The 15,871-nt window shown below is 40.4% G+C and overlaps 1 protein-coding gene across 1 annotated transcript; it reads right to left on the bottom strand.

Annotated features, from left to right (window-relative positions):
• Positions 1-938: 938 nt before the first annotated feature.
• On the bottom strand, positions 939-15,315 carry CD164 (CD164 molecule). The gene is made up of 6 exons (XM_026511664.4): positions 14,993-15,315; positions 12,079-12,162; positions 10,582-10,653; positions 9,193-9,228; positions 5,417-5,476; positions 939-3,511 (listed from the first exon to the last, which is right to left on the bottom strand). Exons 1-6 carry the CDS (start codon positions 15,174-15,176, stop codon positions 3,345-3,347), a joined length of 603 nt encoding a protein of 200 aa, XP_026367449.1. The 5' UTR covers positions 15,177-15,315; the 3' UTR covers positions 939-3,344.
• Positions 15,316-15,871: the final 556 nt, after the last annotated feature.

The following is a 15,871-nucleotide window of genomic DNA, read 5'->3' as shown; positions in this document are numbered from 1 at the left end:
CCAATGAATGCTGCTCTGCTCCCACCTAACGAAGTTTAAATGCAAGACCTAAAAAGGATCAAACTGTTTCTATGGCCCAGAACAAAAATAACCAGCACCCAACAGGTTATACCTTCAATCTTGCATGCAAAGAAACTAGAGAAGTATGACCCCATAATGAGCAAAAAAATCAAATTGACCCAGTATTAGAATTAGCAGACCTAAGTATTAAAAAAACAAACAACCCACTGTATGTTCAAACACTAAAGAATGGTTACGTAGACACGAAAGGTATAAAAACACCCCAAGTGAACTTCTAGAAATGAAGACATCCTAAATGAAAACTACACTGGGCAAGATCAACAGATAAACTGTGGCCATCAGTGAACTTGAACACGGGAATCTGACATGAAACAGGAAAAGATTAAAAAACTAGACAGCACATGGATGAGCTGTGGGTCAACTTCCAGCAGCACCCGTGTGACCAGAATCCCCAACAGAGAAGGGAAAGGATAGGAAAAAATATTTGAAGAAACAACAGCTGAGAACGTCCAAATCTGATGAAAAGCATATACCCAAGAAACCCAACAAACCCCAAGCACAAGAAACATAGCACATCGTCATCAAATTGCTCGAACCAGCCAGAGAAAAATCTTAAAAAGCAACAAAGGAAAACAAAGATCCGTGCAGAGGACAGATTTCTCAAGCAACAATGCCAAGCGAGAAGACAACGGATGGACAGCATTCACTTGCTGAAAGCACTAAAGCGCTAACAAGCTTCAGCAGCTCCGTCCTCCGCTGATGACTGTGCATCTCCGGGCCTACCTGCTGGGCTTGCAGAGCAAGAAAAAGTGAGTAGACAACCCATCCCCAAACAGACTGATCGGATAAATTCACCAACATTAAATTTCATAATCAAAATGCAAAAATACTTCAGTTAATAAAAAACAACATACTAATTCAATAAACATGTAGATTTATTTTAAATCGGTTTGGTACATGATACAGATTGGTTTTGCGGTTTTTAATGAACTGAACTAGAAATCTCTAAATACAGCAGTGTCTGCCTGTGCAACAAGTATCTGTAAGGTAAAATACGGTGTTTTGATAGAACTACATCCACGTGAACAAATCAGGAGAAACATCTGAAAAGGTTTCTATATACCTTCTGGATTTAAAAAAAAACCACCAAATTATTAATGGCTCAAGATAGTAAAGGAAGGGGGAAAAGGCTGGGAGTCCTGTTTAAGAGCTCTTCTGGCAAAATCTAACTGGTTTCAGAGCAGTATTTAAAATTACAGGAGACGAGAAGCTTCAGCTACATTTTCACGACGACTGCTGTACGTACGGACTCTGTGGGACAAGGCATTCGCGTCTAGGTAAATGATTATACTCCACTCAGCTACATGTTGCCACTTTGGGAGAAACGGAGGTTCTGTATATTTTCAAATAATTCTTGGATCTTACAGCACTCACTAAAAACTAACAGCCATGGCACCATAATAAAAATTTTTGTGAGGTTCCTAGAACTGATACCAGAATATTACTAATGAAAACACAAAAATGTGAGGTAAACCTACCTTTTCCCAAAAACCTTTGAAGCCAGAGATTTTAAACAATTAAGGCACTTGAAAACATTAGGTGTATGTACAAATGTGCAAGTAAAACAAACTTCAGCTGTACCAGCAAGTAACAAAGAAACAGTAAATCTTCATTTTAAGAACCTTGAATATAATCATATCTAAATGCAAGGAATTTTGGCTTATGAAATGGACCAAAGCAACTCGTCATTTCCTACTACAAAATATTGAAAACCAAGTGCTAAGCTCAGCCCCTATAGGCTAAAGAAACTAAAAAAAACCCAAAAAACAAAAAACAAACTTTAATGACCCAGAAAAGCAAAAGCTTTTTTAAAACTAATGAAAACCTCTGAACTAATCCAATATGTCAAAGGCAGGGGAGAAGTATCCCTCTAAAACTGAAAAAAATAGTGCTTCCTAAGAAAACTGAAAAAAAAAAAAAATTAAAGTATGCATGCGTATTATACTATGGAAACTGAAACTAAGAAGAAAGGATGGGAGAGAAGGAGAAAGAAAGAAGAGAAAGCACAATCCGTCTATCCAGGGCAATCATCATTAAAAATCTACAGTAATCCAATCAACCGAAAATGTTTAGATTTTCTGAAATTACACTGGTCACATTTCTGGTCTCAAAACTTAAAATGATTGTCTCATTCAAGAGTTAGCAAATGACTCGAAAACAACTTATTTCCTTCTTGCCTCATAAAAAAAGTTACTTTTCAAGGAAGCTTGGTGGAAATCCGTTCAAGGTACAACAGTGTTAGGATACTTCCTGAAGCACAAAGGAAAATGTAAGTAAATCAACTTCATCTTCGTACTTTTTAACAGCCTAAGAAAAATGTTGGGAAGTTCAATATACGGAGGCTTTCGACTTTGTAGAACATCCTTAAGCTTAACTTGCTCAGGCCTAAAATTGAAAATAGTACGTTTTCAATTAAATACTAACAGCACGGCGTCTAAAAGCAGGTCTGCTCCAGCTCGTCAACAGTCACAGCACAGACCAACCTTTACCTCCCTAAACGTGAAAGAGCAAATCACAAACACCTGAAGTCAGAGGCCACCTCTCCGTCTGTCTTATAAGGCACTGTTCTTTATTTTCTCAGTGATTTAAGGTGCTTTACGAGTATGAACGATAACCTGCTATTTGTTAATGGTTTGTATCCTTTCCATTCGTTTCTTTAAATCTGGAATGTAATTCCCTGTGTGGCATCTTATTTCTAATGTAGAAAAAATAACTGTTATCAAGCACAAAATTTTACTCTAAGGATACAGTTTGCTCTAAGGATACTAAATTTATAGATTGATTCCACTTTTGAAAGGACAGGCAAAAGTCCCCCCAACTGATGCTCATTTGGCACATTCTTCTCAATTCTGGTCACTAAACTACGTCCTGAGATAGGATGAAAATAATGCAGCTTTCAGGCTTTAAAATGACTAAATTTAAACTGCCAAAGAGTCACGAGGTTGCCTGTGCAGGACAATGTTTTCCATCACTCACAGAGTTACATTTGGTATGTCAAGAAGAGAGAACATAATCCCACAGCAGCAGCCATTTAAAATAAAAGAAGACAGCCACAAGGATTCATGCAGAATATTTTAAATATTCCTGTTGAGCAAAATGATTTAAGTGATTTTTCTTCAAGGACAATGCTCCCAAGTATCCTATATGCATCCTTTGAACATGTAAAGATCCTGGAATAGCGTCTTCCATGTGGGACATCTTGAAAGAGAATATTTTGGTTTCAGTGAGTTACACACCAGTCCTTGTTAATTTAATGGGTCTGTTTACAGAGTGTGGTAGTTTCGTTCTTTCGATTTGCAGAATTTATAGAGAAAGAAGATTACAGCCTGCACCCCCAAGACGAGGACAATTCCTCCAATGAAACTGGCTGCATCGAAGGTAGACTTCCGCCCAGGCTGTGAAGTTGGAGTTAAAGTGGTATTAGTTGTACCTGTTAAATAAGAAAGAAAAAAAATAACGAGACTTAATAAGTCCCATGATCCTCTACCCAGAACTTCAAGACACACCTGAGCTTCTACTTTGACTTTGCCATGAGTCAAATTCTATAAAGTATTTGCTCGAGTCAAGTCTTTACAACTAGAATTTATCCCATTTACTCCGTCCAGTGGTCACAGCTACCATACAAATTCAAATATGAAAATGACAGAAAAAGAGTCTCCTGGTACATAAGTTATGCCCTGAGAACATGTCGAGCACTTAAAAATTTGCAATTTCTTCAGATAACATACTGTTAGTTAACTGTTACAGTAAATATTAGTATTTGTGTTGAAAATTCATCAACTTTTGAATTTTGCTAAATATAAAAGCAAAAATTTGGTTGCAATTTTTCAAAATACAAAAATTATCTCCAGTATCTGCAATTTATAATTTCAAATCAAAAGAACTTGTTATTAAAGGCACTTTAAATCTTACTCAAAAATTTTGTATTAGGAGCATTACCAAACCATACGGAATAAAAGTACAAAAGTTTGAATTCCCTTTTCAGGGAATAAAATGATGTTTCAAGAAGAAACAGAACATAAATTTCTTTTTAGGGAGTAAAAGGTTTCAAGCATTTTAATGAAAAGCAATTTCATATTTAAATGAAAAGCAATCTCATATTTAAAATAAATTTTTCTTTTTTTTTTTTTTTTAAGATTTTATTTATTTATTTGACAGAGAGAGACAGGCAGCGAGAGAGGGAACACAAGCAGGGGGAGTGGGAGAGGAAGAAGCAGGCTCCCAGCAGAGGAGCCCGACGCAAGGCTAGATCCCAGGACTCTGGGGTCACGCCCTGAACCAAAGGCAGATGCTTAACGACTGAGCCACCCAGGTGCCCCCTAAAATAAATTTTTCTTTTTTTAAAATAGAGTTTCAAATACACACTGGTTCTGGTGGCTGTATAATAAATTGGCCAGCTTTAAATTTTTTTTTTAAGATTTATTTATTTATTTGTCAGAGAGAGAGAGATCGAGAGAGAGCACAAGCAGGGGGAGCGGCAGGCAGAGAGAGACGCGGGCTCCCCACCGAGCAAGAAGCCCGATGCGGGACTAGACCCCAGGACCCTGGGATTATGACCTGAGCCAAAGGCAGACGCTTAAGTGACTGAGCCACCCAGGTGTCCCGAGCTTTAAAACTAATTACAACTGTTCTGTAATTCTTCTTGCAAAGAAAAAATGGTTTCCTTGAAACCAAGAAAGGTAGCACAAGAATAAGCCAGAAGAATTCCAAAAAAGAAAAACAAAACCAAACACAGTATTTTAAATACAGATAGAAGGATCCGTAACCTGTGCATCTGCAAAGTCCTGTGGCATCACCTATGATTTCGTTTACAACACATCACATCAGTAATTACGAAACATGCCCTTTCTCACTTGCACTTTAAAGGGTTATAAAAGAGTGTAAAGCAGTCGCGAGAAACACGGCTGAGGTGCACATTCACAGTGATCCTGGCTTTTTAGAGCTTTCTCAGTAGAAAGGATGGCTGTATCATCTTTCCTGCAATTGCCATGATCTGACACAGCACACGACTAATCCCTAACAGCAATCAGCATTTACTTTGTAAGTTGTAAGAAATGACATCTCACCCACAAGTTGTACTAAAAGGGTTTTAGAAAAACACCGTCTCTTAACTCAAAGGTGTCACGCCAAATGTGGCTACACATTAAAGAATGAGGACTTGCAGCAAACCTACCGTGACTGCATTAACAGCCTACTACGCTGGTCCTCCAATGTAAGAGGTGAGTTGTAGTTCACAACCATTCATGAATGCAACTGGAAAATGGGGGCAAAAATAGCGCAAGGCAAGGCTGCACACCTACCCTACGTCGCCGTTAGTTTAAAAACCCCTCCTTACCTGATGTAGTGGCTGTGGTCGTGGTTGTAGAAGAGGAAGAAGGCAGGGTGGTGGTTTTAGCTGCAATAGAAAGAAAGCTTATTAAAAACTTAAATTTCCAAGCCTCCTAGTACCTAGCAATTTGTCTTTTTAAAATAACCCTGCCAACTTCAACATGCCTTCCATTTTTTTAAAGAATAAAGGCCAAATTTCAGATAGTGGTTCACTAACACGTCTACATAGCCAGACTACTAGCCTTTAAATCACACTTTCGAAAACACAAAGCAAATATAGAACTGTCTCTGTGTTAACATCTATGTATGTATCTAAGTATGAACTCTACGTATACATCTGGATAAAGTTTGCAAAAAGACACACAAGAGGTCAAGAATCAGTGTTTAGGTGAGGAAACTATAGGTTTTTTTATGCTTCTTTGACAAAAACTATTAACGTAAAAAGTCATGGTAAGAAACAAGTATGGCTCAGGATTTCTCAAGTAGGTATCAAGGCTGGCTTATGATCTTCATTTCAAGGGGCTGGCAGACTTTTCTTAAAGGGGCAGACAGTAAATATTTTAGGCTTTGTGCAGTGCGTAGTGCAAAAGCAGCCAAGGACAACGTGCAAATGAAGAGGCATCATTCTGTTCCAATAAAATTTTATTTTAAGAACAGGTCCCCTGGGGCCACAGATCCCCCAATTTAAGTTATCTGATGATGCCTGTAAAGAAAATGAACTCTTGGGAGACGAATTAATTTGAATGTAAACACATTTTAGGAACCAAAGCACTGTATTAACAAACTTCTGTTAGTACTGATAGTACTAACAAATTCTAATCAATGACATGCTAACGATATTGATGGGATTACACGTTTGTATCCTTTTCTCTCACTATGAGCACTGCTGCACACATTTTCCCTACCCTGCTCTTGGATGGACAATTAGGTCATCTCTCATTTCTCCATACTATAAACACCTGGCAGGGAAATACCTGATCTCATCTCTTACAGGGCTGATTCTTATACAGAATTCCTAGATTAAAGGGTATGATTATTTTCAGATTTTTAATTCCTTAAAAGTTGCTGCAAAAAATAACACTTTACAAACTAAACAAACATATTCTTTTCAATCTTAGAACACTTACTAAATTTTGTCTGACAATGGCAGGGAAAAAAGTTTGCAAATTTACCTTTTGATTCTTACTACCAACCCTGTGGACGCTGCACAGACTAATTTTTTTTTTTTTTTTGTAAATAGGCAAAACATTTACACACTTTTACTTTTGACTGAAGTATTACTTTGACAAAATTTTCAAAATTATGCAATACTTACGGAACATATCTCTATTGACCTACAGTGTGTTCATTAAAAAAATAATTCAGCAGTTACAAAAGCTGCTACTCGTGATGGAAAATTTTAAAAATACAGTAAATTAAGTAATCCCATCACTCAGAGTAACATGTTACTTCCTGCCAGCCATCTCTCTAGGCATTTATGTAACAAAAAAATTTAAAAAGTAGAACTTAATTGTCTTCCTCTTAATATATTATGAACACTCCCCACTATAGTTCTGACATAATCTAATCATTCTATTTTAAGTTATTACAAGTATTTTTACTTGTACTATTTATATGTACTAACAAAAGGCTATATATTTAACCCCGATGAACAGCTTCCTACATAAATCAGATTCTCTTTGCAACATTTAATAATCCCTTCATTTCTCACTTGCTCTCCTTCAGCAGTAGCCATGGCAAGAGGCCATAGGAAGGTTTGTTTTTCAACCACTAACTGCCACTCAACAGATGCATTTTCCGTAAGCAAGCCCTGGCTTCCTTCCACTTTCAGAACCAGAGAGAAAAAACAAGAGAGACTCCATGGTACTTCACTGGAGAACCCAGTGTGGATTAAGCATGAAAACTACATTAAGGTTCATGGAGAAGAAATTAAAAGTGAGCCCACAATGGTTTTGAAGAAACCGTTTCCTCTTTTCCCCCTTTCAGTTCACATCCTACCTTCTGGAAAGTAATTTTCCCTTAACGTCTTTGCTTTATCAATCTTTAACATCCTCCTAGTCAGTGACTTCGAACGGGTGCTACCACTGTGTGCTCTCCAAAAGTTCCAAAGCATTTGCAGACTTCTACGGCATGAATATTTCCACTGTAATTCGAGCTACCAGCACAATATCACTGAATGTGTAGCTGGGAAGAGCTACGCACATTTGGCTACCAAAACCTGCTATGAGCTAGCTTGCTACCGCCGAAGTCTTTCACGATGAGTTCTAGTCCTTGCCACAGCATCTGACCACTTTTTCCTCTGAAAAACTACACCTAAAATACACACACACACACACACACACACACACACACACAGTTTCCTGGACACACCTCTCTGCCCATCCCTACTCCATTTCCTCACTGGTCCTCATCTCAACCCTTGGACATTACCACTTCCTGGAGTCTGTCCTCAAGCCCTATTCTCTCTACAAGCCGTTCCGGTGGACACCACTATTGCCTACACAGATCAGCTTACCCGTACTGTCAGCTGAGAGTCTGCCCTCACCTCCAGCAAGTCCTATCCCCCCCACTCCCTGAGACTATTTGCATACACCTGCAACTCTTCCCCTATTAGCTCTTCACAATTCCCGCCACGGGCTATCTATTCTAATCTCCCTGTGTTTACTCTCGTCTCCTGTTCCAATCGGTCCTCCCCATCTGGCTCTTGACCTGTGGACTGTCCAGCTGAACCACTCCTCGCCGTGCACTTCCGACCGCAATCCCTGACCTCGCCGTGCTCTTGCGCATTACTAACTGCCTTGCTCCACTTGGGAAGCGGTCCTCCTGTTTCACTAGGGTCATTCAAGATTCAGCCAACATCTCCAGGAAGCTGTCAACACATTCGCCATATCGCTCCACATACACACCTTCCTGCAACTGTCTCATCACACCGCACTCACTCACTTACCTTCTTCACAGTTCCTATGATAGACAAAATGCTGTCTTCTGTTTCCAATCCCTATCATCCAGCCTACTACCTGTCCTGAAGTAGAAATTTTTAAATGATTTATTCCTCCTATCACTTTGGTAAAGATTTTTAAAGGAGAAATTATCTAATCCTGTTGAAGGGGTAGAGAAAACTTTCCAGTGGTTGATGAGAATGAAAAGCATATCCTTCTGGAAAGCAATCAACATTCAGTCTTAAAATAATCCTATCCTCTGACCTAGGAATGCTGTTTGAATCAATCCTATCAGGGATAACAGCAAACATTTCCCTGTAGGACACCTGCATGGAGAATGAAAGACGACCCAACTATCCAACCGAGTGCGGGATAAGTGAAGTGTACACAACAATGTAAGAGAGAAACTACTCAAATGTGCGTGGGCGTATTACCCAAGTTCACAGTAAGTACGTCTATTGAGAGACACACAGAGAAGACTGAGAACCGTGTCACTGAAAACATTCTGGTGTACCTCTGCACGATGGGAATTGGAGGGAATTTTAATTTCCTTCAGGCTTCTGTATTTCCCAAGATCTTCAAAATATCCACAAAAAGCAGTTTGTGGACTCAATGCCCAAAGATACAGCAAATCCTCCCATATTCAACAAACGTGAAACACCGGAGTTCCGTGCCACTGGCCTAAATAGTTCATACGAATGTAATTGCTACGGTCCAAGACCAAATACATCTACGAATTTTTTAAATTATACGAACAACTTTTAGGTATTTAATTACTAAAAAGTCCATCAAGGGACCTTATTAATCCTGAGAGAGGAAGAAAGAGTCAATTATCTTGTATTACCTGTGGAATTCGTTGGCACTGGAGTGGGCTCGGGTCCTATTTAAAACAAACAAACATTAAGTTAAAGCAAAATCTAAAATATCGCGACCTATCACACTACCTTTCAAACTGTAGTCATTTGAATACCACTTGACAATGTTTACATTTAAGTACTACCTTGTGGGGGAGACTGACAGTTGCTCTAAGCAATACTGACCTCCCCTTCTTTAGAAATAGAAGCACCAACCGATAGTTGACACTTCCCTCCCCCGGGGAAAGACAAACATTTCTTAGTCTCCCCTGCAGGTAGGTAGCCCAGTATAACTTCTAGAAAGCATCTGTAGAGATACAGGCCTCTTCCCTCTTCCTGTTGGCAGGAAAACCAATTTGATGGCTGGAACATGAGCACTCACCTCAGGGAGTAAGGTCAAAGATATTTTTGAGGAATGAGAATAAAGAGTCTAGGTCTGTACTGGATGTAGAGTGCTACATAGTCCAAACTAATTCTAACTGATACATCGTCAAATTAAGTACACTTACTTACTCAATTTTTCTCTAAATTAGGATCTTTTAAAATGTTTTACTTACTCGTTTCTAAGCAATTATTTTCATGAAACTGCAGGTTTGATATAGTTATTATTTTCTGACACACATTAAAATAGATACTAAAAATGCTTGTTCTTTCATCACCTAAACCAAATTATATGCACTCTACAAAGGTGATAACTGACCTCACAATAATGAAATTCTCAGTCATGAAGTTCAAGCTTGGATGGGAAAACCCACTACTAAAAGTAAATTGTTACAGGTAGTCTTTCAAGATTACTGACACACTCCAGAAAACTCTTTTGCTTTATTATCCATGCACCAAATTAGAAGTTTGACTTCCCTATCCATTTGTAATCTTGTTAGAAAAATCAGCTGTTTCATCTAGAAATTTTAGCTATTTCCTGAGCAAAGAGTTAAGGTTAGAGTAACCAATTTCTTCAAATTAAAGTGCAAAAATGAGAAAACAGCTGAATACAGAAAAGAGTCAACCATAACACAAACTATGCTAGAGGTTGTGACAATCACCAGCACCACAATCAGGAAAAGGGCCAGAACAAGACTGTCCAGTCCAGTAAAATGCAAATAAAAAGAGGGTCTACACTACAGTGAGTTTTCAGAAGAGTTCAAAAAAAAAAAAAAAAAAAAAGTAAAGGAGGAGGCCTCTACAATATAGCCAAATCACTAAACTAAGCTTCAAAACATTGTCCTTCCATATCAGTATGAACACGCTATTTATAACCAAATTTCTAACAAGATTAGAATTATGGAAACGGCAAACCAAATATTGAAAGAAGGCTTCCTGAGGCAAAGATCTTTCTCACCTATTGGCTACCTTCCCCAGCAGCCAGTGGAAATACTTACCAGAACAGAACTGTGTTCCATTCACCACCTGGCAATCACTAACTGTTGCATTAGGTGAACAGTAGTTTTTCTCTGTTATGGGGGGAAAAGACACAGAGCACCAATCACATGTTTATATTATCTTTCACTTTGTTACTAAGCTCCAGAATTGCTTCCAAAAATCAAACTCAGGCATAAACACTTTAGAGGTCCACAGACCAAGAAAATACTGTAATTCTCTTTTCCTCACTGATTAAGAAATACTACACAGGATTCCTCCAAATATTCTTCTAAACTCCACATGAATCTGCTGAACAGATAAATCAGAAACAGTTATATCACAGAATTGTGGCACGACTGCTGTATAGTGAGGGCTGCCAGAATCCGCAAGAGGGCTGAATCATAGGGAGAAGCAGTCAGGATCCAACAAAGGCTTAGTAACCACAGGAGGTACTCATTAGCCCCAGCAGGACCTCTGTTCCAGACCTCTGCTTGGTTTTCTACACTGTCTAAAACTGCTTTCCTGATGGTCAAACTTGTAGCAAGAGTAAAGGAGACCCTTCCCCAACATATCCTACAGTAGGCATTCAAGCCCCAAAACATGCCCACGCTGCCCTGCGCAGGGGAGAGGGGTGCTCTCTTACATTCCATTTCATGACATTACAAAAAGTGACTCTTACACAATAAAAAATTTAACCCCAAATTAAGCTAATACCTTAATTTTAAAAGAAGTTTTTAAACTTTCCTATGTAGTGATACAATGCCCAGAACTCTTAGATTTTTTTAATGAATAAAGAAGCTTAATATATAGCTTTGGCTTTTTACAAATATACGTGTGTGTGTATATATATATACACACACACATACATACACACCAAATTGTTTTACTGATAAGAAAAAAATGCAATTACCTTACATTAAGAAAAGAGAATATGCTGTAATCCCATGGTTCTAACAAAAACCTTATTGGCATTTCAAAGTATCTCCAACTAGCTCTTTATCCTTCAAACTAAAGGTTAATTTTAAAATTGAACAAAAACACCAACTCTCTTTCCATCTCATTCTTCTCCCATATTTAAGTATCCAACAAAGTTTTACGAGGTCTCTAGAGCTCATCTAGCAGGACACCTGCAAAAGATAAATGCCTCCTTTTTCTGCGAAACTATTTTTAGGGGAAAATTTCACAACTTTCTTTTACAGCTGATTTCAGTGTACTTGTCCACTTATTCTTCCAAAGCTTTAAAATCTCTCTTCCTTTAAAAGGTACTGAACCTTAATAATCAAGTCTAAAAAAATGAAGGGGTGGAGACAGAATGGGAGACCAGAGACTTTAGGGGGAATGTTAAGCAATAGGAACTTCAAAGGAAAAAGTCTTTTATTTGCAAAATAAATAGTACACAATATATCCAATTTTCTACATAATTTTTAAGTGTTCGGGAATACCCTGTAGACTATCTTAAAACGTTATAACAAAACAGTTTGCATTCTCAAAATTAAAGCAATTCCAAAAATTCTTACCTTTACATTCTATCCAAAAGCAGGTAGGGGTATCAAGGCTAACATTAAAACAGGAAACACAGCTGTTGCGGCTTTCACAGATTTCTGGTGGGGAGGAGCATATAAAACCGATCAATTGATACCTCACTTTGAATTTGTACAGCTTACCTTTTTTAAACAAAAGTGAGCATTATGTAAAGTACCAAACTTACTAATTCAGAGAAATGGTAAAATGTTATAGCCCATCAACAGATGAACGGATTAAAAAATGTGTTATACATTTTGCAATAGAACAATATTCAACCATAAAAAAAGGAAATCCTGCCCTACACTGTAACATGGATGAGCCTTAAGGACATTATGCTAAGTCGGATAGTCAAAGAAGGACAAATACTGCATGATTCCACCTATATTAGGTATCTAAAATAGTCAAACTCAGAAGAAAAAAGTAGAATGATGGCTGCTAGGGGGAGGGGAAATGGAGATTTCCTCCTCAAGCAGGGTATAGTCTGAAGAAGAATGAAAAGTCCTGGAGATCTTTTGTGTAACACTGTGCTTATAGTTAATAATGTACAGTACCCTTAAAAATGTGTTAAGATGGTACATTTCATGTTATGTGTTTTTAACCGCAAACACAAAAACACTTCATAAACTGGCTTAATAAGAAATTCCAATCATTACAAATGACTGATGAAGCTGAAATAAACTCAAGAGAAGAAAAACCCCCCACAAGCTAGTGGGAATGCTCAGTACCTATCGAAACAACCCTTTTTACAGGGCAACTATTTCACAGACACTCAAGGTTTCTTGAGCCATTTAAGCATCCTTAAAAAATAAAAATATTGGAAAAAAGGCTGTCTTGCAAGGCCAACACTACGCACAAGGAAATCAAAACCAAAACATCAGCCAAGACACTGGAATTTTTAATAGTAATAAAAAATTTGTTACAGGTTGAACGCAAATTCGGATGATGCCCATTCTGAAAACCCCAGATTTGTAATTCATAAATGATCTGCTCTTTCTAGGATCCTCTGTGACTGTGACTGGAGGATAAGAGACAGTAACATCTGGAAGGGGCTACATTCATGTACATACAATTTAACAAATTAGCAGGGTCTTTGTCAATAATTTAGGCCAAATGGCCCCGAAAGTCTAGACTAGGGCTCTATCCATTTTCCTGGAAGCTAGATGCCTCCAAAAAACATTTACATTTGCTTTCCCTGTGCAAAAAAACAAAACAAAACAAAACAAAACAAAACAAAACCCCAAACCAGTTCTGCACAGAGGCCATGCATTTCAGTATTTTATCAGTAGTATTTATCAGGGACTGGGACATATATAAAATACCCTTGAGTAAGGGGTTCACAAAGTAGAAAATAAGTTCTGCAGAGGTTTGTGTACTGACAAAAAAAAAAGCTAGTTGTCTAAAATCTCTTGTGCCTAATGACTAATGTTTGAATAGCACAATGTTATTTACAATGAACTAACTTGCTACCTCTCATTTTCAGCAGCAGCTTATCCAACTGCTACTTACAGAAACAAATCATCTCCTTTGTAAGACTTTCAATTACAAAAAGACAATTAACTTGGTTATCTCTGAGCTTCTCTTTGGAAAAACACTCCAAAAACTACAATTCTGGGAAGAAACTGCCAAATAAGCAGAAGACAAAATATACTGTGCTCCATCATCTTAAAAACAGTGCAGTTAGAATGTCCAGTATTGTATTGCAATGTACTTTCCTCAACTAACAATTTTTGAATTTCACTATTACATCTTTCTGAATACTAATTAGACATTTTATTAAACTTCTATAAAACACGAAAACCAAGGGAAGACACTTCAAAACAGTAATGGGAGGAGGGGGGTAAGCCAAGGTAAAAATCCTGACACTTCAGCAATTCTTCGGTCAAGATGCCAGCTACTCCTTACTCAATATTAACTAGAGTAAAAAATCACACTAGATTTCAGGTTTTAAGTACCCAGGGTTCTTTTTCACCTCGAATTTATCTTCCCCTCTCTCTTTTGTGTTGTCACAGCACTGCCAATCTCTGCTGTAAGACTCAGCGTCCGCCTCCAGTACCCAAATCCACTGCACAGCTTAACAAAGGGTGTGTTCCCGATCGGTTTTAAAAAATCGACAGACCTAGGTTCCAATGCCAGCTTCACAATCAACTAAACCTACGCTCCCGGCAGTTACTTTATCTCCATCTTCCTCCTAGATTTCACCACCTATCTTCTAGTTTAGCATAAAATACCAAAAAGAATCTATGAAGCATCGGGTACACGAATGGGTACTTTTCTTCCTTTGCACATAGTAAGTTTAAAGTTTAATTAACCAAATGCCCAAACCTCAAATATACCCCACACCTATCCGCAAAATCAACAGAGTTAGATCGCAGGCAACTTATTTTCTCAGACCCAAGTCTGAGACACTGGCAAGCATTAATGTCTTCAGTTTCTTTCCCTCTTTTGCCAACTCCCGGAGAAGCCCCCTTTCGCAGACAAGACCTGGATGGGCAAATGACTAACCCCAAAGAGAGGGAGTTCGACCTGATCGCCAACTTTGGAGGCGAGTCGCCTCGCCCCACGATCAACCACACTGCCACCACCGCGGGAGGAAGCCACGTCCCCTCTTCCCAAGCTGAAGTGAGACTGGGGATTACGAGGCACTTTTTAAAAGCACCTCGGCGTGGGACACTTTGGGGTGGCAAAGAGCCCAACGGCCACCGAGGCTCGGCCGCCCCTGCTCTCCGGGGCGCTCCCCCACCCCCGCCACTCCGATCCCGGCCCGGGCTGGACTCGGACCGGCCGCCATGTTGCTGGAGCGCGGCCCGTCCCGGCCCCGGCCCCGCGCGCACCGCGGGCAGGGCGGGCGGCGCGGCGGGCGGCGCGGCGGGCGGGCGAGTACAGGAGGCCCGTTGGGCTGGCGCCCACCTTGTGCTGGACTGGTGACCGGCGCAGAAGTCGTCACCGTCGTCGGAACTGTCTTGTTGGTGGTCGCTGGAGTCGTGATCACAGTCGTGTTCGGGGTCGGGGTGGGGCTCTGAGCCGCAGTCAGCACACAGAGCACGGCCAGGCAGGCGGCGGCCCAAGGCAGCTGGCGGGAGAGCCCCGACATCACGTTCTCCGCGCTGGTGTTCTGGCGAAAGCTGCGGCGCACTCCGCTCCGTCCGTCCCTCTGTCCCCTGCGGCACCGCCTCGGAGAGTCTGGCCCCCACGAAAGCGCGCCGGGGTCACGTGAGGGGTCCCAGGCCACGGCGTGCGGGGGCGGGGCGAGGCGGGGCGGGGGCGGGCCGCGGACGATACCAACTGCACTGCTACGGGAGGGGGAGCAGGGACAGCGAGAGGAAATCGAGAGAGGCTGTCCTTCACAGCGAACGAAATGTAGCGAGGAGGCTCGCCAGACGCAGGAAACTATTTTCTTTGCCCTCAGATTACCACCCAAGATTCAGCTGGGCTGTTCTAGTTCCTGCGATAGGGAAAGCTCCCACCCGGGCTTGGATGGAGCAACCTACATGAGGTGGCGCTGGCGTCCACCCGAGCGACCAGGGAGGCCGTAAATCCGCGGCCCCACGTGACTTTCCGGACTTCGCCTCCAGGACTCGAGTCCGCCGGGCGTTGGTTTCCGTGGGGTGCGTTTAGAACCAGCCCGTGAATTAAGTTTGTGGTGTGTTCCCGCATTCCCGAAGGTGCTTGCACAGATCTTGAGTAGGACCCGCGCTGCTCTCCCTTGAATTTTCTGGAAGTAACCCTATGTTGGGATTCCCCAGGGAAATGAAGCCACGTGGTTGAGTTTCTGCTCCGCCGCCCACT

This window comes from Ursus arctos, unplaced genomic scaffold (assembly GCF_023065955.2).
Source record: "Ursus arctos isolate Adak ecotype North America unplaced genomic scaffold, UrsArc2.0 scaffold_13, whole genome shotgun sequence".
NCBI lineage: Eukaryota > Metazoa > Chordata > Mammalia > Carnivora > Ursidae > Ursus > Ursus arctos.
This window is presented reverse-complemented; position numbering and strand designations above follow the sequence as displayed.

Excerpts from the sequence above, each read along its gene's own strand:
- CD164 (XM_026511664.4), bottom strand. The coding sequence starts at position 15,176 with ATGTCGGGGCTCTCCCGCCAGCTGCCTTGGGCCGCCGCCTGCCTGGCC. Across the intron at positions 10,654-12,078 it reads CTTTTGGATAGAATGTAAAG|AGAAAAACTACTGTTCACCT; the intron begins GTAAGAATTTTT and ends CCCCCATAACAG. Across the intron at positions 3,512-5,416 it reads GACCACAGCCACTACATCAG|GTACAACTAATACCACTTTA; the intron begins GTAAGGAGGGGT and ends CTTATTTAACAG.